The 18619-nt window shown below is 41.8% G+C and overlaps 1 protein-coding gene across 1 annotated transcript in view; it reads right to left on the bottom strand.

Annotated features, from left to right (window-relative positions):
* TGM4 (transglutaminase 4) overlaps window positions 1-18619 on the bottom strand; it is a 99412-nt gene that overhangs the window by 49827 nt on the left and 30966 nt on the right. Inside the window, exons 2-5 of the mRNA XM_069730145.1 lie at window positions 17578-17757; window positions 17191-17297; window positions 16890-17022; window positions 7981-8099 (exon numbers count right to left, since the gene is read on the bottom strand). Of these exons, the coding sequence (XP_069586246.1) occupies window positions 7981-8099; window positions 16890-17022; window positions 17191-17297; window positions 17578-17755 (537 nt within the window). The 5' untranslated portion in view covers window positions 17756-17757. The remainder of the gene's footprint in view (window positions 1-7980; window positions 8100-16889; window positions 17023-17190; window positions 17298-17577; window positions 17758-18619) is intronic.

Here is an 18619-nt window from a genome sequence, read left to right as displayed (position 1 = left end):
CCCCGACGTGTGGTGCTCTGCTTGCGGATTCTGCCACCGGTATCAACGTTCGCACCCAGATCACCAATGATACGACGGTGCTGGAAGGGGACACGGAGCCAGGCTTTCCCCAGATGGGATGGGGTCGCCACCGGCCGACGTCGTGTCACCCATTACAGCACTAAACCTCGAAAACCTGAATTTGTAAATAGTTAACTGTTTCCTGCTGCAACTTCCAACCCGTCCAGGGTTAATTCCAAGGGATCCCTTTGTTGACCCGGGATCCCTATTGTTTTCTATTGCTTTTACTATTTTTCTACTGTTACACAAGTTCATCATTGTTTAAAGACTGCCGAATCATGGACGGTGAATGATTCACAAACTGGCCTTGTAAATAGTTGCACCTTCTTAAAGGTGCCCCCTACTGGTTTTATAAGTCGAAGAAGACTTTGTGAAGACTTTGCGAAGACTTGCTGCAGAAGGACTTGCTTGCTGTAAAGAGAATCTGCACCAGAGACTTCGGTCCCTCTTAAAGGGAATATTTGATGATTGTTTTACTAAAACGTAAATAATGTTGAAGGATTTAGAAAGTTTTGATAATGTTAATAAAGATTGAGGACAGGAATGCTGAAGTGAGCCCGTAGGGGTTAGAGAGAGAGTCCTCCTGAGAAGATGTAGAAAGTGAGACGGCGCAATGGCAGTAGGCTCAGCCAAGGAGCTAGGCGGTCCTGCATTGGCGAAGTGAGAACGGAAAAGAAAGTTGAGTTGTTGTAGTACTTGATAGTAGGCCTTTAGTGGGTTCAGCTTATACGCCCTTAAAGGAAGAGTTAGGTTAATGTTCGAAAATTTTGCACTTAGTAGAATACCCGGCTGGGTACAGAGAGTTATTTATAGTCATAATGTTATTTAAAAATATTTAACTGTTATTTTTGTTTGTAACGTTCAAGTGTCCTTACCTCCCATAAAGGGAAGCACCTTTTCTATTTATTGTTCTAGCATTCAAAAACTTTGTATGTCTTTCACTGCATTATATTGTTGTTCTTCTTCCCAGTCCAGGAGTACTGGATTTAACCGGGGGGGAGTGCAGCGCCCCAGAGACCTGGTGGTTGCAGTATGGCCCCAAGGCGAGTAGCGGTACGTCCGATGGCACTAAAGAGTTCTCCTGACCAGGTATCACCAGAACACATTACACTTCACACTCCGGCCACTAGGGGGAGGAAAAGGCTTCATTTATTGGGCCACTCCCCACACTGGTAAAACTAGGGGCTGGGGAGGAAGTTAGTCAGAAGCTGACTGGGTTGGAACCAGGCAACATCCCGTGGCAGGGGGTGTTGTGGGGAGAAGACACAGGGGGGTCCCTGTCAGGCGTGGGAACCTGGCAGGTGCCTAGCGAACAGAACGTTACGGAACCGCGCCTGCACACCTTGCGGCGGTATCCTAAGGAAGAGATAAGAAGGGAAGAATATTGTGGAACAGTGTAAACGAGATCAGCACAAAGGAGAGCCAGTAAGAGTCGTGCCGAGAGAGGAAGGCAACATCTTACTGAGGCGCATAGTCGGTGGCCGGATCACCGTAGGAGTAACTGACTTCAGGCCTTACTTCAAATTCCGTTGGACAGTTGATTATAGGTTGGCTGTCTACCTTCGACACCTACGAAGACATAGGGGGCAACATTGGGAGAGGGGCGTCTCTAGGGTCCCGGAAGACCTCCAAGCCTTCCCGTCAAACGGGTGGCATCCTAGCCATAACATATCTGGGGGACGTTAGAAACTAGCAACATCTGGAACCAAAGAATGAGAGAGAGAGAGAGAGAGCTGTAGAAAACGAACGAAAGAGAACAGCAGTTGTGAGGACTATTCCGAATGCTCAGCAGGGTAGGACTACAACACACAGGCACTATTGGTAGGCAATGATTTCCATCTGCGAGGGAAACTCTGGATGTGCCCATCGGACCGGCCGGTCTCTGATAGCCCGGTTGAACGTGCTCTGGACTGAGTGTACTGAAGCCTTCAGTAAAAGGTAAAGAGACTGCAACCCTGTGTCCTCGTTATTGCCTGCACCTCACACCATCACCATCCACCTTACTGGGAAGCCCTGGGGATTTACTTCACCTGTGGGAAGGTATACCATCCGGCTGCTACTCCATCACCCCAGCGGACCCCACAGCAGCGTTGGTCACCCTGACCGAACACCACAGGTGGCGTCACGAACTCCTGACAGACTGTACTACCTCTTTCATTGGACGCCCCTTAGCAGGGTCGCGGACCGGGCTAGCCACCGTGACTGCCTCAGAACCGAACCAGAGAGGCCCGGTACCGAAACGCGTGGCCCTGTGTCTGGGGGCGCTCCACATTTATATATATTACATAGTTTCCTTTATTATGTATTGCTGTCCCTTATACAGTGCCCTCTCTTGCTATGTACAGCACCGTCCCTTACATATTGGATTATATAGAGCCCTGTTTTTTATTACCTACAATCCTCTCTTGTTGGATATGTAATGCAATGATGGCTGATGGAGCATGGGAAAGCTTCTTTTCTAATGGAGGAGTTGATGGACTGATAGTCTGGTCACAGGCTCCTCCATCAGCAGTCATTTTATATCTACAAGAGAGCGGACTATGTAATAAAAGAGGGCGATGTGAATAACAAAAATAGCAAAAATACACTATGTAAGAGACAGCACTGTACATAACAGCAGAGGAAGTTATATAATAAGGGAAGGCACCATATATAGTTAGGTCCATATATATTTGGACAGAGACAACATTTTTCTAATTTTGGTTATAGACATTACCACAATGAATTTTAAACAAAACAATTCAGATGCAGTTGAAGTTCAGACTTTCACGTTTCATTTGAGGGTATCCACATTAAAATTGGATGAAGGATTTAGGAGTTTCAGCTCCTTAACATGTGCCACCCTGTTTTTAAAGGGACCAAAAGTAATTGAACAATTGACTCCAAGGCTATTTCATGGACAGGTGTGGGCAATCCCTTCGTTATGTCATTCTCAGTTAAGCAGATAAAATGCCTGGAGTTGATTTGAGGTGTGGTGCTTGCATTTGGAAGGTTTTGCTGTGAAGTAAACATGCGGTCAAAGGAGCTCTCCATGCAGGTGAAACCAGCCATCCTTAAGCTGCGAAAACAGAAAAAAACCCGTCCGAGAAATTGCTACAATATTAGGAGTGGCAAAATCTACAGTTTGGTACATCCTGAGAAAGAAAGAAAGCACTGCTGAACTCATCAATGCAAAAAGTCCTGGGCGCCCACGGAAGACAACAGTGGTGGATGATCGCAGAATAATCTCCATGGTGAAGAGAAACCCCTTCACAACAGCCAACCAAGTGAACAACACTCTCCAGGAGGTCGGCGTATCAATATCCAAATCTACCATAAAGACAAGACTGCATGAAAGTAAATACAGAGGGTTCACTGTACGGTGCAAGCCACTCATAAGCATCAAGAATAAAAAGGCTAGACTGGACTTTGCTAAAAAACATCTAAAAAATCCAGCACAGTTCTGGAAGAACATTCTTTGGACAGATGAAACCAAGATCAACCTCTACCAGAATGATGGAAAGAGAAAAGTATGGCGAAGGCGTGGTACAGCTCATGATCCAAAGCATACCACATCATCAGTAAAACACGTCGGAGGCAGTGTGATGGCTTGGGCATGCATGGCTGCCAGTGGCACTGGGTCACTAGTGTTTATTGATGATGTGACACAGGACAGAAGCAGCCGAATGAATTCTGAGGTATTCAGAGACATACCGTGTGCTCAGATCCAGCCAAATGCAGCCAAACTGATTGGTCGTCGTTTCATACTACAGATGGACAGTGACCCAAAACATAAAGCCAAAGCAACCCAGGAGTTTATTAAAGCAAAGAAGTGGAATATTCTTGAATGGCCAAGTCAGTCACCTGATCTCAACCCAATTGAGCATGCATTTCACTTGTTAAAGACTAAACTTCAGACAGAAAGGCCCACAAACAAACAGCAACTGAAAACCACCGCAGTGAAGGCCTGGCAGAGCATCTAAAAGGAGGAAACACAGCGTCTGGTGATGTTCATGAGTTCAACACTTCAGTCAGTCGTTGCCAACAAAGGGTTTTCAACCAAGTACTAAAAATTAACATTTTATTTAAAATTATTGAATCTGTCCAAGTACTTTTGGTCCCTTTAAAACAGGGTGGCACATGTTAAGGAGCTGAAACTCCTAAACCCTTCATCCAATTTTAATGTGGATACCCTCAAATGAAAGCTGAAAGTCTGAACTTCAACTGCATCTGAATTGTTTTGTTTAAAATTCATTGTGGTAATGTCTATAACCAAAATTAGAAAAATGTTGTCTCTGTCCAAATATATATGGACCTAACTGTATAACTAGAGAGGATGGTATATAATAAGGGACGGTATTATACATGATAAAAGAGGAAACTATGTAACTAAGGATGGTGTTATACATAATAAGTGAGTACACTATATACTAAGGGACTGTGTTAGACATAGTGAGTACATTATATACTAAGGGACTCTGCTATACATAAGTGAGTACACGATATACTAAGGGACTGTGCTATACATAAAAAGGGACTACAATATATACTGAGGGATGGCGCTATACATAAAAACAAGTACACTATATACTAAGTGACTGTGCTATACATTATAAGTGAGTGCACTATATACTAAGAGGCTGTGCTATGTATAATTAGTGAGTACACTATATACTAAAGGACTGTGTTAAACATAATAAGCGATAATAGCATCTTCCTCCACCTCCCCCTGTTCCTAAATCCATCTTCCTCCCTTCCCAATCCTCCACATGCCTCATTGTCCTCCTCCCCCTCATCCCTTTATTGTCTTCTCCCCCACTCCCATCATTGCCTTCTCCCCAGCCCCCCATCATTGCCCTTTCCACCACCTCTATCATTGCTTTCTCCCCACCACCCCATCATTGCCCATTACACTACCTCTATCATTGCCTTCTCCCCTATCACCCCCATCATTGTCCTTTCCACCATCATTGTCCTTTCCACTACCACCATCATTGCCTTCTCCCCCACCACCCCCATCATTGCCCATTCCACCACTTCCATTATTTCCTTCTCCCACCCCCATTATTGTTCTTTCCACCACCCCATCATTACTTTCTCCCCCACCAACTCCATCATTGCCCTCTCCATCACACCATCATTGTCTTCTCTCCATCATCCCATCATTGCCTTCTCCCCATCATTGTCCTCTTCTCCACCTACACACACAGCACCATTAACCTCTCTGCACATTCACCTGCAGCGCTGTGCCCGCACAAACACACACCACCACTCATCTCTACACACACAAACAGCATCTCTCACCTCTCCGCACGCTCTCCCGCAGCCACAGCATCACTGTCGCTTCGCCAGCAGCTTCCTCTCACTGGCACAGCGGCCGCGGCACTGAATGATGATGTCATCCATCCGCCGCTGACAGCTGTGTGAGACAGGAAGTGAGGGTAGAAAGCATGGGCAGGAAGCAGGATGGATAGCTGCAGCTCCGCTGCCATTTTCTCTTGTAAGCAGCAGAGCTGCAGTGTCTCCCCCTGCCCATCGCACATGAGAGTAATCTGGCTGGGGTCCCCTGGAGCCTCGGGGCCGGATAAACAGGCCAGATTGCCCACATTATTAGCTGCCCTGCAGGGGCCCCCAGGCACAGCAGTTGCAGCCGGCAGTAAGCCACTGTTTTCCGACACATGACAGCTGATCTGATCAGCTGTCATGTGTTCCTAACAGCCGCGGGTGGAATCGTGATCCACCCGTGGCTGTTAACATGTTAAGTGCCGCTGTCAAACTCTGACAGTGGCATTTAACATGCACAGGCAGGAAGCACGTCATTAACCCCTCCAATTGGCACCGGTGTCACATAACCGCGGGTCGCCGATGAGTTGGCATGACAACCCAGGGTCAGCAGGAGACCTCTGTGATTGTCACAGCCGGATAGCTATTGGTCGGCGCTCATAGCAAGTGAGCATTTCTGCTATATAAAGCAGTGATGCAGTGATCGGATGATCACAGCTTCTAGTCTCCCATGGAGACTATTGAAGCAAGTAAAAAGTAAAAAAAATATGTTTTAAAAAAAAAATGTATATATATATGTGTGTGTGTGTGTGTGTGTGTGTGTGTGTGTGTGTGTGTGTGTGTGTGTGTGTGTGTGTGTTCAAACCACCCTCCATTCTCCCATTTCAAAATAAGACAATACAAAAAATTAAATATACACATATTTGGTATTGCCGCCTTCAGAATCGCCAGATCTATCAATATATAAAAAGAATTAATCCGATTGATAAGGGAGAAAAAAATCAAAACACCAGAATTACTTTTTTTGGTCGCTGCAACATTGCAATAAAGTGCAATAACGGGTGATCAAAAGATCATATTGACACCAAAATTATATTAAAAAAAACATCAGATTGGCACGCAAAAATAAGCCCTCATCTGGCCCCTGATCTCGAAAAATTGAGATGCTACGGGGCTTTGAAAATGGCAACATTTTTTTTTTACAAACTTTGGATTTTTTTTTCACTACTTAAAGGGACTCTGTCACCTGAATTTGGAGGGAACAATTTTCAGCCATAGAGGCGGGGTTTTCGGGTGTTTGATTCACCCTTTCCTTACCCGCTGGCTGCATGCTGGCTGCAATATTGGATTGAAGTTCATTCTCTGTCCTCCATAGTACACGCCTGCGCAAGGTTGCCTTGTGCAGGCATGTACTATGGAGGACAGAGAATGAACTTCAATCCCTTTAAATAAAAAAGAACCTAAACATGTTTGGTGTCTATGAACTCGTAATGACCTGGAGAATCATAATGGCAGGTCAGTTTTAGCATTTAGTGAACAAAAGTCCAAAAAACAATTGTGGAATTGCACTTTTTTTGCAATTTCACCGCACTTGGATTTTTTTTTTCAATTTTCCATTACACGGTATGGTAAAATCAATGGTGCCATTCAAAAGTACAACTCGTCCCACAAAAAACAAGCCCTCACATGGCCATATTGACAGAAAAATAAAAAAAGTTATGGCTGTGGGAAGAAGGGGAGCAAAAAATGAAAACGCAAAAACGGAAATACTCCTGTTCCTTAAGGCTGGGTTCACACTGCGTTCACCCAGTCCGTTAGATGGGCTACGTTACACCGTGGCATAACGCGGTGTAACTTAGTCTGCTAGCGCCGCCATTGACTCCAATGTCGGACGAATCGCTAGCGCATGCCTGAAATGGGCGTGCGCTAGCCTTGTGCCGTCATTGAGTGACGGATCCTGAGATGCGGGCTGCAGCGTTTCCGTGTCCGTCACTGCTAGCGATGTGCCAAAGTCGGCACTTGCGTTACAGCAGCCCGTTTAACGTATGTGTTGAACGGGCTGCTGTAACGCAGTGTGAACCCAGCCTATGGGGTTAAGTAATCATAACATGTAAACATCAAGAAAATTTGACAGAAAAGTTTCCCAACTGATGGAATAACTTCCATAAATTCTTTTTGTCACCACAGTTGCAGTGATATGAAATGAATGAAATCAATGAAATGCCATTTACGGGATTATTTCTTATCTACTCCACCTTGATTTATGACTCCTCTTTTTGAAATGTAATCATTATTTTTTTTCTCTTTTGCCGTTTATTGATTGGTTGATGAATCTCATTGATATTTCCAAATGAGCCTTATCAGAGGCAACAAAGAATGTTTTGGAAGGTATGGCTACGCTGGATTCAAGTCTAGAAAACTTCAGGAGACATGACAAAGCAGTCTATGGTTCAGTTATACCATTTAGGTATGTGTACATAACGTCTGTTTGTTGTGTTGCACCCTTCTTTTTTAACTTTTTTTTTACCAAGAATGAAAAGAGATTAAGTATTAACAGAGCAGCAACAAATCTTTAGGAAAAGATTTTCCTGCTTAATCTGTAAGGATCCCATGTGATACTTATTATACTATAACACCGCTATAACTATAGATACAGACCTGCCCAAAATTCCATGGCCTTGCTTTGATGTTGTTTTGTGATCCCACATAAATGTAACCAGTGTCATTCAGGACATATTCTTTCCTCTCATCCTCGTTTGGCATGTATACGTTATCATCTAATAACAAACATAATTAGCCAAATTAAATCTGAGTAATCTTGAAATCACAAAGTCATAAAACACCAAGTGGAAGACCTGTTGTGACCACAGCGTCTCCTGACCTGAACTAACTGTCTCATAGGTGAACATGAGGCAATGAGCTCAGGTCAAGAGACTCGTTTGGGTTGGGATGGGACAGATCTGTGAGACCAGACTAAGTTTTAGTTTCATTGTAGAACTAATCGACTTTAAGTTTTCAGAATGATGGCACCCGGACACTTAGACCAGGGTTATGATATAGACAAAGTTAGAAATGTCTCACATAGAAAATGTTTATTATGCAAATTGTCTCTTCAGAGAGGAAGAGAACTAGAACTCTAGTGCCACCTATTGGAAGGTAGCAATCCTAGGAGTCAATGTTGACCCTTTAACGAGCCTTGTCACATGACTTAGGATAATAGCCAGACCAGAATCTCAATTTGCAGAGACTGTGTATCGGGGTACTTCCCCTCGTCAGTGCAAAGTGGAGATCTGGTTTGGCTGATTGAGAGAAAATGTTAGCACTTTATTGTCAGCGATTAAGCAGGAGAATACTTCACATGCCCAGGATCAGGATGGCGCATGAGAGTGTCAGCTAATCCTCCATTAGGCCCAGATTCTTATATAGTAGTAGGTGTGAAAGGTGGAACAGAAGAGAAAGACATTACCGCTGATCAGCTCCTACAGATCATTTTTATGAAGTTGGAGAAATAATATAATATAAAGTTTTTTTAGTCACTTATTTTACATATAGAATAAAAAGTATGGACTATTTTAGCTTCTTTTTGATTGGTGATCAGGGTCAGTACAGAAGAACATGCATGTAAAACGCTGATAATTCATCTTTACTGAACTAAGCATATAATCTGTAGGAAGCCTCTGTTTTGCAAACAATTATTAGTATCCTATATTTATAGATAATAAAGATTTTTCTCTTCATACTTAATTAGTGCGTGGGCGCTTCCTGGTGCGATTATCAGGTCGGGCAGTGCTCTGTGGGCTCTGAGCCAATTGGATCCCGCTCCCATTCACTTTGCAGATTGGGAGGAGATATACTGCAGCTGCATCCCACACGCTCCTCTTCCAGTGCTCAGAGTGGAAAGCATGAAAAAGTATTTGGCACTACGTCTTAGCTATATCTTGTGGCCTACAATGAATTAGTTTTGCGGCCTTTGTTGTTGCATACGCTATGGCTGGTGTTGGGGCACTGTCATGCTGGTCCTGTGGATGTCAGTCATAGGGACCTAGTGACTGACACTATTAAGGCTCATGCAGACATCCGTGCCAATTGATCCAATCTCAGACTGCAATGCACGGACTGGCTGCAGCTCTCCCAACCCGATTGTGACAGCCTCGTAGAAACACATGAAGCTGTCATGCTCTGGTCTGGAGACTAGCCTGTGCATTGCGGTCTGAGATCAGACCGATTTGCACAGAGGTCTGTAGGAGCCCTTATGGATATATTTATATGTGTTCGTACCTTGGTATTGGAGACAATTTCCCTTGTTCTAGATGGATTTCAGAAGGCTTAAGATTTTTATGAACATCAACAGAGAGTCGCATTTTACTATGGACTGCAAGCTGCGTCAGTTGATGATTGGTGCTGGTAAAGTGGTAAGACCTAAGACATTTTAGGCATAAATCTCAGCACACTCAGAACCATGAGAAATGCATTATTTTAGCTGTTATCTTCATGGTATGCACCCGGTCATCCAGGGGCCAGGTGTTAATCACAGTCAGCTGTTCAGCAAGCCACAGGTGTCACAACGGTGCTGGTTTTCTCCTTTTCACCACGATAAGACCAATAGGGTTAATCATCATTGTGATATATCTTGAGTAAATACATGGTATGTACAGTATGTCAGGATAAACAAGCCCTGTTACAGATGCCTCTCACAAAATTAGAATATCATCAAAAAGTTAATTTATTTCAGTTCTTCGATACTAAGAGCAAAACTCATATACTATATAGAGGCATTACAGAGTGATGTATTTCAAGTGTTTATTTCTGTTAATGTTGATGATTATGAATGAAAACCCAAAAAGTCATTATCTCAGAAAATTAGAATACTTTATAACACCAGCTTGAAAAATGATTTTAAAATCCGAAATGTTGGCTTACTGAAATGTATGCTCAGTAAATGCACTCAATACTTGGTCGGGGGTCCTTTTGCATCAATTACTGCATCAATGTGGAGTGGCATGTAGCCCAGGTTGCTTTGATAGCAGCTTTGAGCTCGTGTGCATTGTCGGGTCTGGTGTTTCTCATCTTCCTCTTGACAATACCCCATAGATTCTCTCTGGGGTTAAGGTCAGGAGAGCTTGCTGGCCAATCAAGCAGTGATACTGTTGTTTTTAAACCAGGTATTGGTACTTTTGGCAGTGTGGACAAGTGCCAAGTCCTGCTGGAGAATGAAATTTCCATCTCCAAAAAGCTTGTCAGCAGAGGGAAACATGAAGTGCTCTAAAATTTCCTGGTAGATGGCTACGCTGACTTTGGTCTTGATAATACACAGTGGACCTACACCAGCAGATGACATGGCTCCCCAAACCATCACTGATTGTGGAAACGTCACACTAGACCTCAAGAAGCTTGGATTGTGGCCTCTCCACTTTTCCTCCATACTCTGGGACCTTGATTTCCAAATGAAATGCAAAATGTACTTTTATTTGAAAACAACACATTGGACCACTGAGCAACAGTCCAGTTCTTTTTCTCCTTGGCCCAGGTAAGACGCTCTGGCATTGTCTATTAGTCTTGAGTGGCTTTACACAAGGAATGTGACACTTGTAGCCCATGTACTGGATACGTCTATGTGCGGTGGCTTTTGAAGCAATGACTCCAGCAGCAGTCCACTCCTTGTGAATCTCCCCAAAATTTTTGAATGGCCTTTTCTTAACAATCCTTGCAAGGCTGCTGTTATCCCAGTTACTTGTGCACCTTTTTATACCACACTTTTTCCTTCCACTAAACTTTCCATTAATATGCTTTGATACAGCACTCTGTGAACAGCCAGCTTCTTTAGCAATAAATAAATAAATCTTTATTTTTATATAGCGCTAACATATTCCGCAGAGCTTTACAGTTTGCACACATTATCATCGCTGTCCCCAATGGGGCTCACAATCTAAATTCCTTATCAGTATGTCTTTGGAAAGTGGGAGGAAACCAGGGTACCCGGAGGAAACCCACGCAAACACGGAGAGAACATACAAACTCTTTACTGATGACCTTTAGTGGCTAACCCTCCTTGTGGAGTGTGTCAATGACTGCTTTATGGACATCTGTCAAGTCAGCAGTCTTCCCCATGATTGTGGAATTGTGGAGCCTACTAAAACAGACTAAGGGACCTTTTAAACTCTTAGGAAGCCTTGGCACGTGTTTTTTGTTAATTATTCTAATTTACTGAGATAATGACTTTTGGGTTTTCATTGGCTGTAAGCCATAATCATCAATATTAACAGAAATAAACACTTGAAATAGATCACTCTGTTTGTAATGACTCTATATAATAATAATAATCTTTATTTTTATATAGTGCTAACATATTACGCAGCACTTTACAGACATTATCATCACTGTCCCCAATGGGGCTCACAATCTAATATATAATATATGAGTTTCACTTTTTGTATTGAGGAACTGAAATAAATTAACTTTTTGATGATAATTTCATTTTGTGAGGAACACCTGTATATACGGTAGTCTGAGGGACATACATGTTAAGTATATCCAGTAATGAATACATAATGTGTTAAAATAAATTCCACAAGATGTCTGTAAGTAATATGAGAAATACATATTATTGGAAGCCTATAATATGTGTAATATGAATCACTGATCTCACAATTTGACCCATGAAGTCTGGTTAGTGCCAAAGGTCATCAAGAAGTCTGCATGAAAAAGATAGACCATGTGCTGTAGGGGGTCGTAAAACCTGTGAGGCAAGATGGCAATTGTGTGTCCTGTGGCGTTTTACATAGGTATCTTTTTGTTCTGTTGATAAACATCTTGTCTCTGGCCTCATGTAATGTACATCTGTACACAACCTCTGTGGTGTTTGGAATCTAAAACAATGTTCTTGAGATGGATATCTTATCTCCTGCCCAAATAAGGTTTGAACCTGTCCTTAGGCCATTGGCCAAAAGACTTTTTCTAAATGCAAGAACGCCATCCGCAGGAAGATGAAGACCACTGCAACCATCTTTGTAAAGACCCTTGACCCTCTTATCCATTCTGGACCTAAGATCGCCACCTTCATAACAGGCGCTACATCAGCATCCATGTGCATGTTCCTGGAGAACGCAAAACACTGCAACATGATTGCATAATTGCAAAGTATGGGCTATGTTTGACTGTATGTTTAACAGCATGTCAATTCTTTGTGCGGAATCAGCAGCGGTTTTACACCTGCTCCATAATAGAAAACCGCAGGTGTAAAACCGCAGTGAAATCCGCACAAAAATCGCGGTAAATCCGCAGAAAAAATGCACAGTTTTTGCCCTGCAGATTTATCAAATCCGCCTCGGAAAAATCCACAGAGGATCTTTCTACATGTGCACATACCCTAAAAGATCAGTAAGGCAACTAAGAAAGAGATGAAGAAGTAAGAAAAACCTGAGTGTAGCACAGCAATCTGTCTAGAAAAAAATACTTACAGTGTCATGTAAAACTTTGGGCACCCCTGGTCAAAATTACTATTATTGTGAACAGTTAAGCAAGTTTAAGATGAAATGATCTCTAAAAGGGCTAAAGTTAAAGATAACACATTTCCTTTGTATTTTAGGGAAAAATAAAATATATGTATAGATATATTGTCATTTTTTACATTTTAAAAATCACAAAAAGGAATATAGGCAATGTAAAAGTTTGGGCAGCTTTGGAGAATTGTCTTCTCAGATAACTTTGACCAAGGTTTCAGACCTTTATTAGCCAGTTAGGGTTAAGGCTTGTTAACCATCGTCATTAGGAAAGGCCAGGTGATGAAAATTTCACAGCTTTATAAAAACCCGGCCTTCTCTAACTTTGTGCCAAAAAACAGCAGCCATGGGTTCTTCTAAGGAACTGCTTAGCACTCTGAAAATGAAAAAGGTGGAGACCCACAAAGCAGGAGAAGCCTATAAGAAAATAGCAAAGCTTTTTCAAGTTGCCCTTTCCTCGGATCGAAATGTAATTAAGAAATGGCAGTTAACAGGAACAATGGAGGTCAAGATAAGGTCTTGAAGACAAAGCAAAATTTCAGTGAGAGCTGCTCGTAAGATTGCTAGAGAGGCTTGACTGCAAAAGACCTTTTAAAAGATTTACCACACTCTGAACAGTAGAACAATGTACCACAACTCCACAGACCGGCACAAATATTGTCTTCATGGAAAAGTCATCAGAAGAAAACCTCTCCTGCAACCTCAACATAATGTTCAGCGTCAGAAGAATATCAAAGCCTGATGCATTTTGTAAACAAGTCCTGTGGATTGATGATGTTAAAATAGAACTCTTTGGGCACAATGATGAAAAGTGTGGAGAAAAAAGGGCACAGAATTTTGGGAAAAGAACATCTTGACAAGCATTAGGCATGGTGGTGGATCAATCATGTTTTCGGGTTGTGTTGCAGCCAATGGCACAGGAAACATTTCACTGGTAGAGGGAAGAATGGATTCAATTATACTTCAACAAATTTTTGATGCAAGCATAACTCCATCTGTAAAATAGTTGAAGTTGAAAAAAGGATAGCTTATACAAATGAATAATGATCCTAAACACACATCAAAATCCAAAATAGACATCCTCAAAATGCACAAGCTGAAGGTTTTACAATGGCCCTAACAGTCCCCTGATCTGAACATCATTGACAATCTGTGGGTAGACCTCAAGCTAGCAGTGCATGCAAGACGACCCAGGAATCTGGAAGAATTTTCCAAGTAAGAATGCATGAAAATTCCTCAAACAAGAATCTTTGGCTGGCTACAAAAAGTGTTTACAAGCTGTGATGCTTTGCAAAAGAGGGTGTTACTAAGTACTAAGTATACAGGGTGCCCAAACTCTTGCATCAACCCAAATTCCTTTTTGTAATTCTTAAACTGTAAAAAATGACAATTTGTTTTTTTCCCCCCTAAAATACAAAGGTATTGTTCCACCTTAAACTTTAGGCCTTTCAGATATCATTTCATTTTCAACTTGTTTAACTGTTCACAATAACAGTAATTTTGACTAGGGGCGCCCAAACTTTCGCATGCCACTGTATTCTAAACACAGATTCCAAACCTCATATTAGACAAGAAATCAGGGATTTAGTAGTCATTACTGAAGCCCCTGGTCTCCCTAGGTAGCATCTCTCCTTTTTCCATCCTTTTGGAAAAAATTTTTACTTCCTTCATCGAAGACATTTTGATCATTTATACTAAATGCCAAACTTTTTTTAATGTAAATTGTTTCTTCAGAGAGGAGGAGGACATGAACTCTATAGGTCCACCTGTTGGAAGCAGCAATCCTACAAGTCACTTTCAACCTTTTAACAAGTCTTTCAATATGACTTAGGATAAAAGCCAAATCAGAATCTCAATTTGCTGACACGGTTTTTCGGGGCATTGCTCCTCATTAGTGCAAAGCATGAGAACTAATATGGCTAGTGAGAGGCTCTTTTTCTTAGGAATCTAAAAACCTTCCTAAGTTACGGTACTTCAAGATTCTACAACCCTAAGATACATTTGTTATACTAGATGTTACTAGTTGTACACCTCTATCCATCATGACACAGACCTAGTAGCCATACCAAGGATCTTGTAATGATCCAATATTTATGCAAGCATCATGCAGTTTGACCTACTATACCTTGTATTACATAAAAATCACTTGTTATTTGGGGCAACTTTTATGTGCAGAAACACAATGGGCTCAAATGTAGCGCCAGCTTTTGCAAATGGATACATGACCAGCTTTGTGAATGACTTTGTGTCCAGCAATTCGTAATTCAATCAGTTCTTAATTTGTTGGTATAGATTTATAGATGATTTTTGTATTTGGAATGGCAGCGTGGATGTTTGTGGAATACTTTGACAGTATCAAAACTTAGCTCCAAATCACAGTCAACTATGACCAATATTGATTAGCTTCATAAAGACCCTAGTCCTGAGAGATCATTTAGCAGGTATAACAACAGATCTATGAACAAAACCTATTGACCGGAATGGTCTCTTCCTATATATTAGTTGCTATCTGAAAGCCAGCAAGAACTCATTACCCAGGTCACAATGCTGCAAAGTATTTTGCAGCCATAGACCGACATGTTAGATCTGGGACCAGTGCATGGATACTACCTTCATCTAGATTCACTCCTTTCATTGGACATGTAACATGTCATGTCATCTCACAGGCGAAATCTCATAGACTGTTGTGTTCATCTAGATATCATTCAGGCACTCTGGCTCACCCACTGAATTGAACTATATGTGCCCCCTCATCACCACAAGAACATATTGTGTTGCTGCCCAAAATTTCCTATGGCAGGTGCATCCTCTCGTAACATTCACAGAGCAACATATTGTACACACAAGTCTTTTTGACTTTGACCGGGTGTACATCATACATCGTTGCCACTATTCCACTTAGTTTAACTAACTATAACTTGTCTATTGCATATATGCGCATGCAGGGCGGAGTCAGCACTCGGCTTACTCGGGCAAGTGCTGGGACCCTGAGCAGGCGGGGATGGTCCACTGGCTGTTTTGGACACCGGCATGCTATGGGGGCCTGGTGCCAGCACCCGCGAGTGGGCCCCCCTCCGCTTGCCCAGGTCCCAGGTACTTGCAATACTTACCTCTCCCAGTTCTTATGCTGCGGCGTCTTCTTTCTGTGACATTTAAGGTCAGAGGGCATGATGACGTTAAGACAGCGTGTCATCTGCTCTGAACAGTCACAGCGAGCCAGAAGTGCAGAGAGTCAGAACATGGCTGAGCAGAGCAGCGGCCAGCGAGGAGAGGTGAGTATTTTATTTTTGGGGGCTCCCACTCCATACAGCCAACCAATTCCAGCCCTGTGCTGATGAGGGCATAAAGCCCGAAACACGTGTCCACAGGTAGGAATTGGGTGGCTGTGTAAATTTAGAAACTAATCCGCAGCATTGCACGCTTGGCGGTTCCAAGCGCTGTGGATTAGACTGGGGTGGAAAGAGATGATTTGCATAGCTCCGCCTACTGCAAAGGATTCTGGGTAAACCTGCTATTCTTTGTATTATGCTGCTTGCAAGTACTTTCCGTTTCAGGAAAGCATCCACTAGCTATTTACGTACAGACAACTAGTGATTTTTTTTTTACACCCGTTATGTACCCAACTCTGCTCATACTGATCATGTATTTTACTCAGACTACAAAACCTTGCTTATTTGTTCTGACAAACCATGTTTATTAAGGCTATATCACCCTGATTATTTACCCTGCGTCTCTCGACTTCCAGCAACAAAACTGCATGACTTATTTCTTCTCTCAGCTTACATGTCTCACTGATCAAAAATGCATCAAAACTGAGTAGAAATGCCAGTTGAGCACGGGAGGTCAATTCAATTTCCAGATGGACCACATGATGTGGCCCATGGACTCCAGTTTGCCCAGGTCTGCAGTAGTGTGTTTTATATTAAAAAAGGCTTCATCATTTTTTTTTAAACAAAACACAAATAGAAAAACATCAGAAATAGACCATATACCTTCTGAACTCCACAGATAAGAAATTATGAGCACCATGAAAAATGCATATAAAAAAATGATGTAAAATCTTGTTACCTTTGCACCACGGGTTGCACAGGAGATAAATAGGACAATCTACTGCCATAAAAACGATTCCTCTTCCTGTTATTATATTTAGTAAGTATTTTCCGATGATCGCATTGGCTGGAGGAGTCACAGCTACAAGACACTAAGAATAACAATAACATTGTTGGTACAAACAGTAAGAGATTCTAAACAGATTCATGTCGTATTTCATACCTGAAGTAAAGGGTTAATGTTAGCGATTCTTAATATCTGGGCCAATGAGAACAGCCTAAGCAGAAATGAAAAGTACACTATTTTACAAGTTATTCACCTCTTTCCCATGACATTCTTGTGTTTTAGCGCTCCATTCATTGGGACGATGTGAAGAGTTGACCTCAATAGCTACAAGGGTTCCATTTGTTTTTGATGGTCGGGACCCTAGAATTAACCCAAAAATATATTGAATACATATACAAAGGCTCTTATTTTTTTGGGTCAAAGTTGTCTCTCTACTCAAGTTTTAATAATGCTTCAAGTTCTCATTTTTTTAAGCCCATCAGGACTGTCATTCATGTTTCACACTGGATTTTATCAGTTCATTTGGATCTGACTCCTGTTTCAGATCAGGTCCAATTAACCAGAATCTAATAGATACATCATCAACAATGTCTATAATGATAGTGTGGGGTATTTTAGATTGTTTTTATACTGTACTCACCAGTTGTAAATTGCAAGGTTACTTTATCTCTCTGAGTCACTTCCCTGTCAAAAGAAATCTTCAATATGAAAGCCTGTCCACGTCTCACAATGAGATGGGAGTTGTCATACTCTGAAGTATTGTGCTGACCGGCATTCTCCTGCTTGAGAAAGTCCACTCTTATTGCTCGCAAAGCCATTTCTGCAAATCAAACCAAAGAAAATGAGTTTAAATGTATGGTCTAAAGTTTATGAAGTTTTACTTCCTTTTTATTATTAGTGCTCATGCACATGGTTATATTTCATAAAACATGGAACTAAAATATGGCACTCAATATTGTCAAAGAAGCAGTCCAGTTATTTGTTTTACAACCCTGCACATTTTTTTTAATTGTCTATCACATTCTACACTTATGCTATATATGGTGTACTTATTATTATTATTATTATTACTGTAATTTATTTATTTATATAGCACCAATAATTCCATGGTGCTGTACATGAGAAAGGGGTTACATACAGGGCAATAGATATTGTTTACAGTAAACAAATTTACAATGACAGACTGGTACAGTCTGTTTAGTTTCCATTTTCTTTTCTTCAGAATCCATCTTGATTCATAGCTCACATCCTGCATTTTATTCCTCTGTGTTCTGCTATAAATACCAAGATGCATTAACACAGCATCAATTGGGCAGATAGACTGTTATGATACGGTGGTCTAGGAGCAACATGGAACGAGCTCTAAAGGAAATGGTAACTGTACTGACCGCAGTCCCTAAGCTCAACACAACACTAGAAGTAGCCGTGGAATGCTCCTAACTCTCCCTAGGCATCTCGTCACAGCCTAAGAGCTAACTACCCCTAAAGATAGAAGCAGGAAAGCTATCTTGCCTTAGAGAAAATCCCCAAAGGATAGATTAGCCCCCCACAAATAATGACTGTGAGTGGAGAGGGAAAAGACATACACAGAATGAAACCAGGATGAGCACAGGAGGCCAGTCTAACTAAATAGATAGGACAGGATGAAATACTGTGCGGTCAGTATAATACACTACAAAAAT

This window comes from Ranitomeya imitator, chromosome 6 (genome assembly GCF_032444005.1).
Source record: "Ranitomeya imitator isolate aRanImi1 chromosome 6, aRanImi1.pri, whole genome shotgun sequence".
NCBI lineage: Eukaryota > Metazoa > Chordata > Amphibia > Anura > Dendrobatidae > Ranitomeya > Ranitomeya imitator.
The sequence above is the reverse complement of the archived record's forward strand: the minus strand, read 5'-3'. Positions and strand labels throughout refer to the sequence as shown.